Source organism: Amia ocellicauda, chromosome 11 (genome assembly GCF_036373705.1).
Source record: "Amia ocellicauda isolate fAmiCal2 chromosome 11, fAmiCal2.hap1, whole genome shotgun sequence".
Taxonomy (NCBI): domain Eukaryota; kingdom Metazoa; phylum Chordata; class Actinopteri; order Amiiformes; family Amiidae; genus Amia; species Amia ocellicauda.
In genome coordinates this window covers 19,721,139-19,740,754 of record NC_089860.1, presented here as the reverse complement: position 1 = coordinate 19,740,754, position 19,616 = coordinate 19,721,139, and the positions used below count along the sequence as shown (strand labels likewise).

The following is a 19,616-nucleotide window of genomic DNA, read 5'->3' as shown; positions in this document are numbered from 1 at the left end:
TATTGAGAAAAGATGGCTTTTTTTCCAACTGAATTCTTCAAATAATACTATAAAGCCAACAACCATGGAACATAACTGTTAAGAAGATCTAAAGCTCAATTTATCATTGTCAAATTGCTGTTGAACTGAAAAGTTAAGGTAGTAGTGGTTTCTGAACAAATTTCCCTCAGCATGGAAGGTACTCTGAGCCTTTCAGTTTGTGTTTGTTGAGCACCACCAATATTTCTACAATTTGGTCTCAAATTGTGTCCTTTGAGAAAATGATGTAACCTTCTCAAATTGGTGTAAAGCCTAAAATGCAGAGGAAACATATGATGTCCACTTTTCATGCAAGTCAATGTTGATAACTAATGTATCAAGGTATGTCAGGGTTTCCCATGTGTATTGTGCACAGTTAAGTACTTTGTTTTGTTTTATTTTTAGATGGTTTGTGAAGCGGAAGAATGGCTGTGAAACATCTGTCACTGCCCAAGTTCGTGTTGTCAGCTTCTTAAGGATTATGAAGTGCAATGGCAATGAATGAACAAATAAATGTTTTTCATCTCACTCCTGGGGATAATTGTACCCAAAGGAAGTCTTTTGAAAATATTCTTAGAACATCTGCCATTTTCTAAAATCAGTCTGGGAGGTCTTTGAAACTGAAAACAGTGAGGGGTACTAGGTGGCAACAACTCTGAAATGTTCTGAACCTAACAAATTAAAGACATTTTACCAGCATTAGATATTTAATTAGGGATATTTGACTCATGGTTTAATAATCATTTTATGTATGGTTCTACAGTAAATCCCGTTAAGTAGGAGCCGTTAGTCATCCGAATAAATCAAAATTGTTAAATTCATAGGACTTTAAAATGTAATTCATTAACACATATCCACATTCTGCACTGCAGATTGGATGATAATACTTTGGTTTCAGTCCTCAAGTATTTAATCAATTAACATTCAATACCTCAGAGCACAAACTTTGAAACTAAACTCTTTATTTTGTTCCTCCATGAAATACCATAGGACTCTTGACAAACAGGAGAAAACAAATTGAAAAATATACTATTCACAGCTCAAGGTTATTTAAATTTAGTAACATTAGACAGTACTTGAGTCATATAGCAATTAAAAAAAATCTAGGAGGAATACGTTTTTACTTCAGTGACACAATGTAATATTGACCTTTTTTATCTATTGGGATCCTTCATTTTAATTCACCATCCATTTTAATGGAAAACTTCCTTTCTGAACCCAAATATAAATTTATAATAGGATTTACTTGCTAACTTAAATAAACATTGTTTAAAAATGCTGACATTCACAAATGTGGCAGGCCTATTTGCTATTGGCAAAGGCTTTATCATAGGGTTGTTAAAACTGGCATCAAAGGAACAAAATGTTTTGAGTTATGTAGGCTTAACAACTCAAAATAATAATGTGATAAAAAAAAATCTTTCAGAATACAAAAAGTTTCAGAATTTTAAAGGTGAAATGCAGTGACAAAGTAAAAATAAAAACAACCACATCTTAAAACAACCTTTAAACGAATACAATTGTTTTAATCTCAATTTTTCATTGCATGACACCCATTTACATTTTTTGTATACAGTGCCAGACATCAAAAGTATAAATTATCTTTGTAGACTAGAGACATAGTGTTGCTAGTATTTGTGCTGACAATTAAATCTAGCTGTAAATGGTTTAAAGGAAATGCTTTTAAAACCAAGTGTAATTAGATGTCCTTTCAAAACTGAAACATATGTCAGATAGTATTATCTTGGCCTTAAAAGAAAACAAGAAGGAAGTATACTAGTTAAAGTTTAGATTTTTTTAATAAAAATGATTTTTGGCCTTAAAAGAAAACAAGAAAGAAGAATACTAGTTAAAGTTTAGATTTTTTTTAATAAAAAGGATTTTTGGCAAAGTAAAAACAGAACAAAGACACTGCTTGGTTAAAATATTTATATTTATCCATTAAACTTAAACAATACAAATGATTCTACTATCTGTATTATTATATTATATTATTATATATTATTATATATTATATTATATTTTTTGGATACAGAATGCCAAGTAAAATATTCCAGTGATATATCTGATAGATATACATAGATAGAAACATTATTCATATCAATCTAGTCTTTAAAAGGATTTTCTAGATGAGTTTAGCACAAGCATTTACATTATTTGACTGCATATTCAATCTTCAATATGCATTATTAACCCATATATTTTAATATTACATTCAAAAACACTTAACTATCTATTAGACTAATCTAGTGAAGATGTGTATTACATTGGCTCATCACATAACAGCTTTTCCAAGGCAAATATAGGGTACCAGCAAAAGTTGCATTTATGAACATCATGCAGTTCATATGATCAAAAGTTATTTCAGTACGGACAAGGAACATTAATACATTAACTTCCACATATACAATTTACAGATAGAGACATAAGGAAAGCACATAGAATGATGGAATGAACAGTAAAAGTAGAAAGAGAAGAATTTCAATTATGTTAATATATAACTTAACATGCTTCCCTATGCTCTAGTCTTTATAAATACCCTTCAAGGTTAATTATGCTGTGACTTGGAACTTTTCGTTAAGCATAAACAAGAAATTAAATAACTGATTAATCATCTAAATGGAGCACCAGACTCTTCAGGAAATATCATTAAGAGTATTTATATTTAATATATTAAAACTAAATGATTAATCAACTAAACATCAGTTTAAAATCATTGAGAGCTATCATCAGAACCAATTAGCTCTTCAATGTCCAATGAACAGTCAATAGTTGATCACACATTCAGGTTTTAACACTTAAAAATTAATAAGTAAAGTGTGATGAATCTGACTTTCTTCTTAGAAGGAGATACTTGTCTTAATTATGTTGGAACCCGAACAAAACGTCAAAGATGCCATTGGCCCCTGTGCCCGTCACTCAAACAGGTCCCTTCCACTTCCTGTTTGTATGAAAGGTGACGTCTGCACAGGAACTTCCTCTTTTGCCTTGAGCTTGAACTCCTGCGCAACCTTGCAACCCTTGGGCAGTGATTCCTTTTTCAGATAACCAGGGTTGCATTCGCAACCTATCGTTATTTTTCAAGTCTGAAGCACTCCCCAAGGGGGAGGGGTTACTGTATAATCAAACCGTCCAAAGGGAGAAGGCAGCGAGCTGATAAAGGAGCCTGTCCTGAGCCATAGGGGGGCCTCACCAACACATCTTCAGACAGGAGCCACAGGGGCCTCTTGGGCCACACTTGGGCTGCTCAAGAACGAGGACCACAGTCACGTTCCACTGGGAACTGTCTACAACCACCATGAACAAAGCAGGGCTACAGAGGTCAACTATTATGCCCTCCGCTTACACAGTAGTATGACCTACCGTAGATCTACCGTAGATCTACTTGCACAATACACAGCATGGGGCAATCAGAGCAACCCATGTGACAGACCCTGGGAACGTATTTGACAGGGCAGTCCAGGAGCAGCTCACGTGGGTGCTCGACTGGAAGGCATAGTCTGGCAGGAAAGGAAACACGGTTCAGGGATGTGGTTGAAGCTGAAAATTTGGGAACATTTAAAAATAGATTTTAATAGGATCCTTGGATCACTTAGTTATTAATGGACACCAAATGAGCACAATGGGTCGAACGCCATCTTCTCGTTTGTAAACTTTCTTATGTTCTTATGTTCTTAATATAACTCCATCCAGGATGCGCCAACAGGGGTAGACTGGGAAATAAACGTCAGGAGCCTGTGACCATAGCCTACTGGGGCTCGACTGAAGCAATCACCGGGTTGCCAATGGAGGGGACCGGTCCTGTCGCACACCTAGCGGTACTGGTCACTGTAAGTGCGTCTCCACTCGGCAACACTACTGGGGACATGAGGGCACTGCAACACCAACCACACACAACCTTGCTGCCGTACAGAACTCTATGTATCCAGACACTGAAGTGTGGGATACAAGTGCTGCATAGGCCCTTAGGCTTAACCACACCGTGTGTGCCAGGGTTTGCAGGGAAACGGTGGACAACACCGTAAGATTTGTAATTCAGTTGCACAACACAGACACAAAGTGCTCATGTTCTCGAGTCCAAGTGAAGAGGTAAAAGAGGAAGTTCCTGTGCAGACATCACCTTTAATACAAACAGGAAGTGGAAGGGACCTGTTGGAGTGATGGGCACAGGGGCCAATGGCAGCTCCGATAGAGTGACGTGTTGATTGGGTTCCAACAGAAGTGCGTAGAAATCTCTCCACCTTGAGCAGTGCTTCCGACTTGAAAGATAAAACATTTTACAGAGAGAGCATTAAAATTTTAATAGATGAATGCCCACTTAATCCCCTCAAATGATATGTCCCTTACGGCATCAAAAACACTAAACTATAAGTCCCTTGTGTTTCCAGGATTCATTCTGCCATCTTATTCAAATTTTCTTCTCTAGTTTAACCAAGAAAATGAAAAGAATCCTTTATGAACTTCATATAATATTTTTGCTGTGCTGTGCTTGGTGAGCAAAGGGTCTTGTGAATTTAAGAAAGTTTGGAAGAGTTAAAAATGGGAGGCAATAATGGAAAATCTTGAATAAGATCAAGCCAAGTGTCCACTTTTAAGGATTCTAATCATGTTGAAGAGAATTAAAAGACCAATTCAAGTTACAGAACAAAAGCTATTGAACTCAAATCTCAATTAGAAAGCTTCCACTTGGGTTGGATACAAGACATCTAAAAGACAGGGAGAGCAATTAAAAGACACAATATGAGAACCCTTATTAGGACACTCCCCCCGGCTTCAGTCTGAAAAGGTCATGTTTTGAAATATTTGGAAATCATTTCGACCAAACTGTAAATGTAACAGGAAAAATTGTGTAGGTGGATTGCCTTTCTGAGTCACTAAACATAATACTATCCCTGTTCAAATAAACAAGTACTTACTGCCACTGTGGCAGTATAATCCTGCTTTTTGTTTGATTGTTGACATGGTTACTTAGAGGTCTTATTGGTTTCATGACACATATTTCATCATAGTTTTTGCTCTTGTCTTAGTGTAAACTTTAGTAAATAATAATAATACTATGAAATAACATTTAATTGATGTGCTGTACAATTATAATGCATCATTTCTGGAAAAAAAGAGGAATAACATTTACAATTTAATGAATTAAACATTGGGAGCTGAATAAAACTGCAAGTAATTGTAAATTAAAGTAGTCAACCTAAAAGTATTCATGAAATCAACAACAACAACAACAACAACAACAACAACAAACAAAAAAATCAGCTACATTGCTTTCAACCAGCTTTGTGTCATTTTGTTTGTTGTTCAAGCCTCCCAGGTAATGGAAACTGATGTGCCAAAAGAAATTTGGACACAAGCAAATAAACAAGACAAATGTTACCCATAAGCCAATGGGCTTTTGGCATATTTTTTTAAAAAAAGAAAAGAAATGGAAGCAATCTCATGGGGACGAACTGAGATTTTTCATCCTAAGCGTTTCAAAGACAGATTAACTTTTCCGACCACATATTTCAGTGCCTATTTACATGTGTATTTGTGTACTCCTTTGCCAGATACATTTGGCAGCATTAATTAACAGGTATGCCAATTCCATTGGCATATACTCTTGTAAGAGAAACGGACACCCATAAACTGCTTAATGTACCACTGAAAAGAACAGCAAGTCAAGTACCAAATGTAGGAATTTTCACAGAGACACGTCTCTCTTTACATCACATATGTGGGACCTGATTTAACACCATATTTTGAATTTAGATAAGAGATTTAATATTGATGAAAAATAAATTGTTAAAGAAAAAACCCAGAGGTCAAAGGAATATAACTGATGGCTGACACTCTCTAAACAAATAATGACATATAGCAAAATTGTATCTTGAAGAGAAAACTCATGAAACTCATTTTCATTTTTGTTTTTAACAGGATTCTTGTCTTCCAAATCCTAATCTTTAGATAACAAGTTTGAATATTCAATATCACCTCTATAACACCCAGGATATTTTCTCTGAACTGTGATACTGCATTGCAGTGCCATACTAAGAGATTTAACACTATGCACCATTGTATTACATTCATAAACCAAAGCAGCCAGAACCCCAACATGATTTTTGTCTTAAACATTCAAATCTTCAGTTAATATATGTAAAGCAATTAAATAGCCTAACTCCTACATAATATTCTGATTCTTTATTATGAACTGTCATACAACTTTGATGATTCAAAACATTCTTTAGTCTCTATAGTGCACATCATTTTGCTTGTTCCATGCAAACACATGCCAAAAAAGCCATTTTTGTTTTACAGGTTATCAACTTCACCAGATATAGAGTACCCAAAGCTTTCATAGTGAAGGTTGTCTCAGATAAGTGCTAATTGGTTTTGTGAAACCAGCATATAAAATGCATGGTAAAGTGCTGTTACATGGAAAATCAAAATCCACCCACAATTGGCCACATTGAAATACCAATAAAAGTGGTGAATACAAGCAGGGGGCTCAGAGGGATTTAAGCTTGATCTCAGAATCCACTTTTTTTCCTTTAGTACATTGAGGCTATAAACAGATTCCTTTTCATTGCCCTCCCTAAAGTTACAGATTTCCTTCCAGAGAGCTTGTAAATATTATTTATTTCAATCTTAAAGGAACAAAGCACGCAACTAGGGCAATGACAATCACATGCTAATGCACAAATGTAGAGAAAAAATGTAAGAAAAAAAAACTTTAACAATGTTTTTTTAGTGTTATTATTCTATTCCAGGGTTATAGAATGGGGTGTACTGCCAATCTTCTGGTGCTGGAAGAGTGAAGTGGTATCTTGGGGTCTGAGTGGAAATGTGGTAGGAGTAGGAGATGGAGGGATTTAGGATACTGCAAGATTTTTACCTGAGATGGAGGGACTTGCAGATCCTCATGCAGCATACTTTTAATTGAGCACAATATCAGCGTAATTGTAATTCAGAATTACAAAAATGTAATTGTAATTAACATCAGGTGTGCTGGAGATTGTGACAGTTAATTAAGAACATTGATTTTGCGCTCTCATACCATTGTATCAATGTTTGGATGTGTGCTTTGGATTGCTATCATGCTCTAAAGTCAATTTGCAAAAGAACTGGAGCTTCTTCACAAACGGTATGCTGGGTTTTTGACTAAAATATCCCACTACATTTTGAAATCCATCTGTCTCATTCCTAATAAGGGGCCCATTTAGTGGTCATTGACATTACACTATTCTGTAGACTGTCATATTACAACAGAGAATATAATTGTTCCTAAGAAAGATATTGGATGTGACGGAGCATTGTTCTGATTGCAAAACAGGAGAAATGCAACCCCGATATGAAGATTTACTATAATGCGGATTTAGCTTTGATTTCAATACAATGCCTCCTTTAAATCTTTCATTTAATTATTTGGTAGTGTCCTGCCATTTTAGAATATGAAAAACAATAACATTTTTGTATCTACATTCAGCACACATTTTAGCGCTTCACAGAAATGTCTACTGTGAACCATCTATTTCCATGAATGCAATATCTCTGGTTAGCTTTGTCAGGCTTTTGCACTATATTTCACATAAGCAGTTTTGACTTTCCAATTCAAAATGTTAACATTGCGGTACAATACAATTGCACAATATGTACGAGAGATATATAGCTGTTGAAAAAAAATTGCTTTTATCTGTCAGCTTCCCTGTGTGCCTATGCAATATGCTTTACTTTTTATTAAAGAGTATCTGTTACATATTTTTTAAATCCCTACTATGTGTATAAAACAAATTATATATTTTTTTAAACAATCATGCAATATGCAATCTTTAAAACACCCACATTAATGTGCATTTTGAAGTATGTAAACAATAAAATGGCAGAAGAATACACATATTCGATCACACCACACTACACTCAAATTTGTATTGAAATTTCGCAGTTTAATGACTCAATGTATTCTTTCTACAATGGAAATATTGTTCAGAAACTTCTTCCCAACACTATTGCAGAAGTTCCCACAAATGTGTAGGTTATTTTTCTTTCACCCTTCTTACCAGTTCATCCCATGTTTTGGGTCATTATCTTGCTGTAGGATGAACCCCTGACCAACTAGGAGTACACCTGAGGGTATTGCATGGCACTGCAAAATGCTGTGGTATCCATTTTGGTTCAGGGTGCCACTCACTCTGTGCAAATCACCGACTCTGGATCCAGCAAAAGAGCCCCAGACCATCACCTCCTCCATGTTTGACAGTTGGTGACACACACTGAAGAATCATCCTTTCGCCTACTCGACGGCATACAAAAACACTGCGTGATGAACCGAAGATTTCAAAATTTGGATTAATCGGTCCATAAGACCTTCTTGCTGGCAGTGCTTCATGGCCCAGGCAAGCCTCTTTTTCTTATTTTGCCATATTAACAGTGGCTTTCTTACTGCATCCCGACCTGTCAAACCTGCAGCTCGAAGTCTTCTCTTCACAGTTGAAACTGAGACTTGCTTAAATCAACTAGTGTTAAGCTGTGCTGTTGTCCTGTGAGCCGCCTATCACACAAGCTGTTGTCTTCTGATTCTGTTGTGGCTTTGGTCTGTCAGACCTCTTCCTGTCAGAGTTTCCTCCAGTTTCCAATTGCCTTTTGATAGTGTAGGAAACTGTACTTAAAAACTTTGCTTACATTTCAATAAAAACTGGAAAAATGGGGGTGTTCTAAATCTTTTGACCGGTAGTGTACATTTTACAGGATTCTGTAAAACAATTATGACATTTTTTATTTGTCTCACGTTCTCACATTTGGATTCTCGAAGGGCTCCTGTAGGATAATGTGCAGGAATTCTGTCTGCAGATGTCTGCAATTATCCTGCAAAAATTGCAGCATTTTATATGCGGTCTATTGTGGACTTGCAGTCAATGTATAATTAAAATAACTATTACAGCACACATTAGCAGTTACTTTATAATTATTAATCCCAACACTCACATTTATGAACTAGTTAGAGGCTGTTTTGTGATATACAAAGACCACTTTATTCCAGTATTCACCTAGCTGTAACCCCAATGCCAGCATTGACCGTAATCCTAATCTTATATAACCTTAAACCAAATTTAAACTGCTGCCAACTCTAGTTTTAGATTACCTCTGGCTTTCATTTGAATGTCAACCCTAACCCTAGCCTTCAACCTAAATCAAACCATAACACTATCCTAACACACATAAAAAAAAACAAAAAAAAAAAACTGTGGATAATAGGTTTTACTTCAATAATACCCCACTTCATGCTTAATATAATGTTAGACTTTTTTTTTTTTTTAATGCAATATAATTGTAAGTTTGCCTCTTACTTTATGGGTGTTTTAAGAGGTTACTTCCGCAGGTATGAAGTTGAAAATTAACCTGCCACGTTACTGTCATTGTAATGCCTTCCTTTAGTTAGGTTGAGATGCAAGCAGTTGCATTCATAAGAGATTAGAGAACTTGAATGTTTTTTTTTTTTTTTTTTTTTACTTTAATGAAAACCTAAAATCCAATTTCCTATTGTTACCATAACAAAACTGAGTCTGAAAAATCAATCTTCACCACCTCTATCATTCCAAAATGCAGTGGGTAAAAAATCTTGACTGGGTCAACATAACCACCTGACCCTAATTAACTTGCTTTTAATTGTGGATTCTTCATGCCATCCTTCAAATTTTGTAAATGCATTCAATGCCTAGAATTAGTGTCAGAATATCCACTTCAATATACCTCAACTGGGCCTGCTGTAGACAATTATCCTGCCTGATGTTGCAACCATAAGTTACAGTGGTAATTAGTTGAGACAGCTTTAATTATGGAGTAGTGTAGATGCCATGGTGTCATGAGTCTACTCTTCTATAATCGTACAGCTTTAGTTTTTAGTTGGTGATATGGTGGCAGAGAGCAACGCTAATGAAGCATCAGCGATGAAGAAACCTAATAATGGAAGCAATATATTTTCTTAATTGAACCTTGAGACCTAATATGAACCTTAATCAAAATAAAAGTTTGTATCACTTGCTTCAGCAAACTTTCATATTTCAGAAGCAGGCATGAGGTGTGTGCATAAAGAAAGGAAAAATAATCAGCTTCCTAGTAAAGTACATTATTCTAAATCCTCCCTTGCCTTTTATGTATTTTTTGGGGGAGTTTTGCCCATTTTACCCATAGGTAAAAATATTTATAAACAAAGAAAACATATAATAAGGTCATGGACTTCCAAAGAACAGAAGAGTATTCTACAAATTAAAAAACGATAACTAAAATGGTAGTATGATGTGTCTAGTAGCCTAGTAATGTTTGCAGCAGCAACTGACAGTATGTCTGGGGGACAAAACAATTAGCAAATGCAAATTGCTCTAGATGATAGTCTTGCTTTGCTCACATTCTGACATGCTACACAGAAAGGGAAGTGGATGAGCTAAATGGTAATTTGAAATGTCAGGAAAGGGGCACAAGAGAATACCAGGTTGAGTGTCTTCACACTGTTTTCACCTTCTGAAAACATAAAGTGACAGGATTTTCTAATAAAACTAACAAACATCAATTTTCCAAAATAAATAAAATACAGATATCACCACAATAACAAAAGAATATTGCCTCATGGTTCTACCACCATTTAAAACAGCATGCAGTCTAGTGGCAATACATCTTAAACCACATAGCATACACATTCACTCTTCCTGAAACCAACCCTAGACATACTTTACAAAAGTCATGGTTAAACGTAAATGATTTGATCTTACTGGGATTCTGATTCTTCTTCTTCTTCTTCTTCTTCTTCTTCTTCTTCTTCTTCTTCTTCTTCTTCTTCTTCAGGTTGGTTACATCCTCAAAAAACAATGCAAAATGATCACAGCTAGCTCAATTCCTATCACTGCCGAATAAGTCATTTTAGAATGAAACTCAGTTAAAGAAGTTAATGAGCATTTCAAATAGACCAGGTGTGCACAGCTCCAGTTCTTGAGGGAATTAGTCCAAAAGCCTAAAGGTAAAGATTTAAACTGCCTGACAAAACAATTAGGTAAAAGTAGTTAAGAGCAAACCCAGGCGCCCAAAATCCAGGCCTTTAAGAAAAGATCCTGTAGAATGTAAGTAACTTTAATTGGTTACATGCTAAAAACAGTATGGCATTAATGACCAATTAAATTAATAACTGAAGCTTATATGTCATTATAAATTATGGGGTTAAATCTTTTGTCTTTACAGCAATCAGTAATATGTATGTATGTGAGTGTGTCACCTCTGTATATATACAGCCTTTATCGAGGGTGCCAATAATTTTGGAGATGCCATATATATTATATAATGAAACAATTCAATATGAATTATTCTATTCCCTAAGACAGGGATTGGCAAACTTTACACTTCAATTATTTTTCATTGCAATTCTTTGTTCTAGCTAATCCTTAATTATTTAAGTGATCTCTGCCAAGGAGTCAAAAAAACAATTAAGGGGCATCTGAGTGAATATCATAACGGCTGGGTTGAAGTCCTGCTAATAATATAATAATACATATAAGAGTAGGTGGCATAGCCTTTCTCTATAGCATTGTTTCCATTACAGTCAAATGTCCTAAATCCAAGAACTTAATATCTCAAGAGTGCAAAACTCAATTTCTTAAGAGCCTGTGATATATAGTACCTAATTGAATTAATTATTTCCTTAACAGAACTAATTTTAAACTGTTGCTGATTTAAAGAAACCCATTCAATCTGCCTGCCTATAATTCTCAAAGACCTGTTATGCACCACTGGTTTAAATAGATCTATATAAACTTTGCTCTTATGTATTGTTAGTCACCCTGGATAAGGGTGTCTGCCAATACATTAATACTAATAAATAATAATAATATTCAATAAGATCCTTAATTAATTTATATATACTGTTACATTCTATGTATTATGTAATGTTATGTTTTGATGTATGAAACATCAGCACTGTTTTAATTCCTAATTTTTTTTTCTGAAGTGCTGTATTTGAATAGAGGAAAACACATTTATTGAGACACCTTCAGTTGTTATTTTCAACTGTAGACAAACTGCTTACAATCTGTCGAATCCAGAGTAAATTAATTTGAAGTTAAAAGTATTATTTGTAGTCGAAAATCATTCAGCTTTGTTTGAAAATATTTCTTTGCGTCACCAACAAAAAGCTTACCATAGTCTGAAAGTCACCTTCTTATAGAAACGTTGGACAGTCTTACTCTAATCAAATAATAATTTTCCAGGACTCATTATATGAATTCATTAAAACTTAACTGAAAGGGGGACAACTTCCATAATTTAAATTTCAAAATTAAATTTGCAGCATTGTTTGTAATTAAATAATTTAATTGGACAGCCAGTAGCAATGATCCCACCTGAACCTGCAGTTAATTAGTGTAATTTGTAGCTTCCTGTTTTCTTATTTATTGTGAATCATACAAAAACATACAAAATAAATAATTTATGGAAAACCGCCCGAAGCTCATCAAACTGGCAGAAGTTGTCAAAATATTAAAGTTCATTTTCTCAACACCAGTGAGGCTATAAACTCAATTGCTGCCTAATTAGTTTGCTGTCACATCTTCCTTTCTCTGTACAAATTGTAAAAATGCATTTTTATTTTTTTGTGCTTCATAACACGGACCTTAATGGTGCTGAAAAGCTGTGGCAGCTTCAGCTTTATGAGGGATACATATCATCTCTGGTTCATTAAACAACAGTTATCTGGAGACAGAATGGAAGTTATTGTAACAAAGTGCAAAAGCTTCTAAATGGTTGAGACAGTTTATAAAATACAGAATTTAATTCTGTAAAGTCTATAAGAGCTATTTTGTGTCAGTGTTTGGTTGGAGGAACTTGCCGTTGTCAGTCATAATTTATAACATTTTGTCTTTTACATCAAGGTATTAAAAAAACTTTGATGTGTCATAAAATATAAGTGTTTGGAAATCCACAGGCCTTTGAAACAGGCCAACACTGCAAATAAATATGTATGCCCCAAGAACAAGCAGGAACTAAAGACAGCTGCAGTGCAGGCCTGGCAGAGCATCACCAGGGAAGAAACCCAGCATCTGCTGATGTCTATGGGTTCCAGACTTCAGGCAGTCATTGACTGCAAATGATTTGCAACCAAGTATTGAAACTCACAATTTAATTCATGATTATGTCAGTTTGTACAAATACTTTTCAGCCCCTAAAATTGGGGGGACCACATATAAAAATGGGTGTAATTCCTACACCATTCACCCATTTTGGATGTAACTCTCCTAAAAGTAAAGATGAAAGTCTACACTTAAAGCACATCTTGATTGTTTCCTTTCAAATCCATTGTGGTGGCATACAGAGCAAAAATTATGACACTTGTGTCACTGTCCAAATATTTATGGACCTAACTATATGTTTTGAGATGTCTTTAATAAAGATTAGTTTTTTCTCTATACTATAACCTCATCACCATTCAAAGATTCAAAAATCATAATGAGAACATAATATTTGGTCTATCCTTCCTTTAGGGTTCTATAATTGAATAATTGAATTTAATTGAATGAATGTTACAAAATTGTATATATTTACAATAACCTACAATGCTTGCTGGTGTGACAGTTATTATTATTATGGCTCATTCCATCTGCTTTGATACACATATACAAACAGTAGAGAACCCATTTTCTTTCTGTGACATCACTCTTAGTCAGTATCAAAGCCTGCCAGGTGGTATTTCAACCTGTATTCATACAGCATTGAAATAAATTAAAATTCCCATTCCCACACATGAGTTAATCTTTCATGAATGCATGCTAAGGATTTATTACTGAATACATAAGTCTAATGAGTAATCCTTTGTGTGCAAAGTAGGTTGAAAGAATGAAACGATCAACATGGAAGAAGCTCTCACTGTTATTCCAGCAAAATGAGAAATGAGAGACAATCTAATTAGCATGAAGAAGTGCAATAAAACAGTTGAATGACTTTCTCAAGTAAAGGTTTCATTATGTCAATGTTGTTCCAAACTAGTTAATAATAAATATAATAATACATATAATAATAATGAAACACTTTATAATTTTAGCACATTGCTATTGTTGTTACTATCTTGTAATTCCTTCCTTTCATAATTTATTAAAGTTTGACCCAATTAAGTAAATTGGACTGTGTGGAGCATCAATCAAATCTGCAGGCATTTTATTTTTTGAGTGAATTTAAATTATTTAAGAATGTACCTCATTTCATATTTAGTAGAAGTTGTATGCTCATGAGTACAACATTCACTTTAATGTCCAAACAATGGACATTAAAAAACTTGTTTATCTTATTTACCTTGTCTAACCAGACCAAAATAAGGTCTCTAAGTGTAGAGTCTGACAAATATCTGTTAATTAAATATCACACCTGGTGTAGACAAAGCAGAAAACCTTTTTTCCCTGGGTAGTTTGTTCATGAGAGAAATGCCATGGTTGATTTAGCTCAACCAGTAGACTACCAATTATTTTTTGGCTTTAGATTTGTTTTACAGTTTGTGGTGGAAAGATTTTCATGATACAGATATATTAGTTTCAAATGACAGATAAAAGGTAAATTAAGTTATCTGGGAGCAACTGAAGTATTTCTTAAACATCAGAATCAGAACAATGACTTAAGTTTTGGAAATTTCAGTCTGAATCTTCAACATTAATACTTAATTTAATTTGTTCATGAATTATATAAGAATGTTTTCAAATTTCAAATATTTATAAATGTAGCTCAAGCTCTAGATTTTCAAATAGGAATCCCTTAGAAAAGATTAGGGGGAGATCTGGGGAACATTCACTCCCCCTCCCATTAAATATTTCATTTTAAAATGTGTTGTCCAGAGCTAGAATGGAAATAGGTGAGCTGAATTAGGAACAATTTATCTTTTATTCTAATTACAAAAGCTATGCATCTTTTATTTTCACAAAATATGTTGGAAATCTTGAAATCTTGAAATCGAAACTTTAGATATTAGTCCTATGACAAATATATGTGTCTCTGCCTGCTATGTAATCCTACATACTGTTACGCAGTTATGAATGGAATCCTTAATCCAAACAACCTTAATTCCCTTGTGTTGCAATGGACAATGATTATATTGGTATGTAAAATAATCAATTAAGTTAAAATAAGAAGACAAAGCAAACAAACACACACACACACTGACTTTAAAAAGTTACAGAACTATTATATTGAATTTAAAAATACATAATTAAAACAGCTTGAAGGGAAAAGTATGCATATACCTTTTAAGCCCCACTTGCACAGCCTTACATATTGTTCCTTATGTCTTGTACATCAAATGACAGTAACATAATTGTTGAGGAATGACATGGGTATGGCTGAATGTTGTTTAGTATCTGGAATAAGCAAATGTGTTTTTTTAAACAGCTGTTGCAATTAAAAATATATAAGCCTTTGGGGAAGTCTGGCTTGCACAGTGTGTAAATTAAAAACTTCTGCATCACTCCTACTGCTATATGTGAGTGGTCTTGTACAAAGTGCTGTTCTACACATCACTTACTTCCATAGCTTCAAATATATAATGAAGTGTTTAAAGTCCAATTGGACACAAAGTTTGAAGAACATAAAAAGTATTAATTCTCTTTTTCCTGTTTCTGACTGTAAATAACAGTGTTGTTTTCCTCCTAGCCCCATCTTGGTATAAAATTGATTAATTTTGATTGATGTGTGTTTGTGCCAGAAGTACTTTATATCTGAATACCCACAGGGGTGACCTATTGCTCTTCAGCTTGTTTCACTGAAGTGTATAAAACTGAAAGCCCCGATGGCACCCAAAGCAGCATGTGTTAAAATGATTATTCAGTCTCTGCAGAATTAGAGCAAGCTGTCACCTGGTTGAACTTCACGCTGATTTTCCTCAATGTGCACTTCATACGGTCAGGCCTGGGCTATCAAAATGGCCACAACCGTAAGATCATACATAAATCACTTCTTCTGCCGAGTCCTCCTAACCCCTCTCGAGTGTTCCCATTTGTGTAATTTCTCTTGTAATCATTCCTAGCTTGAAACAGATGGAGTGTGGCATCCTTTTGGATCAGCAGCTTCCCACGTTTTATCTGTGCATGCATTTATTTATGTATTTATTTATTTTTACTTCCCGGCAATTTCACACTGCAAATTGGAGGCAATCTACGTCGCATCATTCTGTGACCACGTTTTCTCTTGACATCCAGTGAAACCTGTGGAAGGTTTCCAGGAGTATTGTTATCTTTGTATAAATCCTCCGTACTCAGGTTGATTAAATGACTCCTGTTGCCTACAACACCAGAAAACATTTGAATACTAATTAACACCTGTCAGGAATAGAAAAACGTCAACATCTATGATATGTTTTATGTATATATATATATATATATATATATATATATATATATATATGTATATATATATATATATATATATATATATATATATATTATACACTCACCTAAAGGATTATTAGGAACACCTGTTCAATTTCTCATTAATGCAATTATCTAACCAACCAATCACATGGCAGTTGCTTAAATGCATTTAGGGGTGTGGTCCTGGTCAAGACAATCTCCTGAACTCCAAACTGAATGTCTGAATGGGAAAGAAAGGTGATTTAAGCAATTTTGAGCGTGGCATGGTTGTTGGTGCCAGACGGGCCGGTCTGAGTATTTCACAATCTGCTAAGTTACTGGGATTTTCACGCACAACCATTTCTAGGGTTTACAAAGAATGGTGTGAAAAGGGAAAAACATCCAGTATGCGGCAGTCCTGTGGGCGAAAATGCCTTGTTGATGCTAGAGGTCAGAGGAGAATGGGCCGACTGATTCAAGCTGATAGAAGAGCAACTTTGACTGAAATAACCACTCGTTACAACCGAGGTATGCAGCAAAGCATTTGTGAAGCCACAACACCTACAACCTTGAGGCGGATGGGCTACAACAGCAGAAGACCCCACCGGGTACCACTCATCTCCACTACAAATAGGAAAAAGAGGCTACAATTTGCACAAGCTCACCAAAATTGGACAGTTGAAGACTGGAAAAATGTTGCCTGGTCTGATGAGTCTCGATTTCTGTTGAGACATTCAGATGGTCGAGTCAGAATTTGGCGTAAACAGAATGAGAACATGGATCCATCATGCCTTGTTACCACTGTGCAGGCTGCTGGTGGTGGTGTAATGGTGTGGGGGATGTTTTCTTGGCACACTTTAGGCCCCTTAGTGCCAATTGGGCATCGTTTAAATGCCACGGCCTACCTGAGCATTGTTTCTGACCATGTCCATCCCTTTATGACCACCATGTACCCATCCTCTGATGGCTACTTCCAGCAGGATAATGCACCATGTCACAAAGGTCGAATAATTTCAAATTGGTTTCTTGAACATGACAATGAGTTCACTGTACTAAACTGGTCCCCACAGTCACCAGATCTCAAGCCAATAGAGCATCTTTGGGATGTGGTGGAACGGGAGCTTCGTGCCCTGGATGTGCATCCCACAAACCTCCATCAACTGCAAGATGCTATCCTATCAATATGGGCCAACATTTCTAAAGAATGCTTTCAGCACCTTGTTGAATCAATGCCACATAGAATTAAGGCAGTTCTGAAGGTGAAAGGGGGTCAAACACAGTATTAGTATGGTGTTCCTAATAATCCTTTAGGTGAGTGTATATATATATATATATATATATATATATATATATATATATATATATATATATATATATATATATATATATATATATATATATATATATATATATTGTGGCAGTGTGAGAGGCACGGCTGGGGTCAGGGCGGGTCTTTCAGTGGAGGAGACTACAAAACATCTCCTCCAGGACTCCAAACCACAGAAGCCAGCAGGGCTCCTGATGGCCATAGCCCCACCCACCACTTCCCCTATAAAAGGAAACAGGAAGCAATGCTTGCCTGTGGTACCAAGGTGCACAGGAGAGCGGAGAGAGGAGAGCGGAGAGCGGAGAGAGGAGAGAGGAGAGAGGAGAGAGGAGAGAGGAGAGAGGAGAGAGGAGAGAGGAGAGAGGAGGAGAAAAAAGGGTGAAGCCCTTTTTCCAGACCTGGACCATTCTCCCTCTTGAGCCCTGGACTGTCTGACAACCCCCCACCGGTAACGAACTTTGATTACGGACTGTAACTATGAACCTGCCTTATCCCTTTATGCTTCTGTCTGCCCCGTGTTCGCTCTACCGACCCGGGCATTTACTGTTATTGTTAGTGTTTGTTTTGTAGTTAGGGATTGTTTACGTTTAGTTAGTGCTCGGACAGAGCTAGGGTTTGTTTTGCTTTTTGACACTGTGCCTGCCATTAAGGGAAGCAACAGCAAGCTTGTTTTGTACCCTCTGCCTGCCTCCCTACTGTGTGTTTCAAGAGCACACCCCGCCTACATACAGCCCTTTCTTGTGACAGAGCAGGAGACGTCGCTGATGTCCTGCATGGAGGAAGAGGACCTGCAATGGGAGGAACTGCTGCCTTGGCAAAAAAACACCAGGAGTGGGACGAGGAAGGCAGCACCTCTTCCTCATCTTCAGGATACTCGGGCTCCTCCCTCCCTCCATGTCCAGGACAAGAGGAAGACCGGCCAGGGAGAGTGGAAGAAGAGGACCTGCTGTGGCTAGAGCAAGAGAGCCTCTGGCCATATCTGCCGCCGGAGCCACAGAGGGCTGAGGTGTTCCTGCCGCTGGAGCCACAGAGGGCGAAACCCGAGTATCCAGTGTCCAAGAGGGAGGAGCCCGAGTGTTCAGAATCCCGGAGGGAGAGACCTGAGTGTCCCGTGTCCGAGAGGGAGGAGCCGGAGTGTCCAGAGCCCCAGAGGTAGGACCCCGAGTCTCCCGTGTCCGAGAGGGAGGAGCCCGATTGTCCAGAGCCCCGGAGGGAGGAGCCCGATTGTCCAGAGCCCCGGAGGGAGGACCTCGAGTCTCCCGTGTCCGAGAGGGAGGACCCTGAGTGTCCAGAGCCCTGGAGGGAGGAGCCCGAGTATCCACCATACCTGATGGAAGAGTATCCGCCACCGTGTCTGGCAGAAGAGTCTGCCCCTGAGCACTGAGGAGCTACCAGGAGAAGATGACTTCAGGAGGGAGTCACCATCTGTCTCCTCAGAGGCCACACCAGAACAGGAGGTGCCTACAGTCCAGGAGAAGGCATCACTTGTTGTCCCCTGCACTGAATCAGAGGGGAAGAATATACCAGGCCCTGAATCTGGAGAGCAGCCAGAGTAGCTGGAGCAGCAGCAAAAGGAACAGCTGCCACAGACACTGCAGTTAACTCGAACAGGATCCCAGAAGACAGAGGAGTCACAGCAACCAAAGGGTGAGACTCTTGTGCTTCCTTCATCAGGTCTCCTGGACAACCAGAGTTCCTGTCCTCGACCTGAGTTCCTGGCTGCAGTAAAGGTGATGGAGACACCTCGGCATGCACAGGACCCACTGTGTCTCCAGGCTGGAGCAGAGACTGGAGGGGAGCCAAGTGATGCTGTGGAAGCAGAGAGGTCTCTGCCAGACAAGCCTGGTTCCTGGAGGGATCAGGGAACAACAGGGGAGCCACCTTCATGGCAGTCCACCCTGAGGACCAGATGGGTGCGATACGGAGAA

At 37.1% G+C, this 19,616-nt stretch overlaps 1 protein-coding gene and 1 long non-coding RNA gene across 2 annotated transcripts in view; one reads left to right on the top strand and one right to left on the bottom strand.

Moving 5' to 3' along the window:
• The window catches only part of LOC136763098 (uncharacterized), a 97,445-nt gene extending 86,446 nt beyond the window's left edge, over positions 1 to 10,999 (bottom strand). The window contains exon 1 of the long non-coding RNA XR_010820957.1: positions 10,764 to 10,999. This is a non-coding gene — a long non-coding RNA (uncharacterized LOC136763098). The remainder of the gene's footprint in view (positions 1 to 10,763) is intronic.
• A 6,933-nt stretch (positions 11,000 to 17,932) lies between these two features.
• Positions 17,933 to 19,072, top strand: LOC136762732 (variable charge X-linked protein 1-like). Its single transcript, XM_066716292.1, has 3 exons — positions 17,933 to 18,066; positions 18,436 to 18,840; positions 18,871 to 19,072. The coding sequence occupies exons 1-3, from the start codon at positions 17,933 to 17,935 to the stop codon at positions 19,070 to 19,072; spliced, it is 741 nt and encodes a 246-aa protein (XP_066572389.1).
• Positions 19,073 to 19,616: the final 544 nt, after the last annotated feature.

Coding starts and splice junctions, on each gene's coding strand:
- LOC136762732 (XM_066716292.1), top strand. CDS start 17,933: ATGCTTGCCTGTGGTACCAAGGTGCACAGGAGAGCGGAGAGAGGAGAG. Junction 18,067..18,435: donor AGAGAGGAGGAGAAAAAAGG/GTGAAGCCCTTT, acceptor TTCTTGTGACAG/AGCAGGAGACGTCGCTGATG. Junction 18,841..18,870: donor GAGTGTCCAGAGCCCCAGAG/GTAGGACCCCGA, acceptor CGTGTCCGAGAG/GGAGGAGCCCGATTGTCCAG.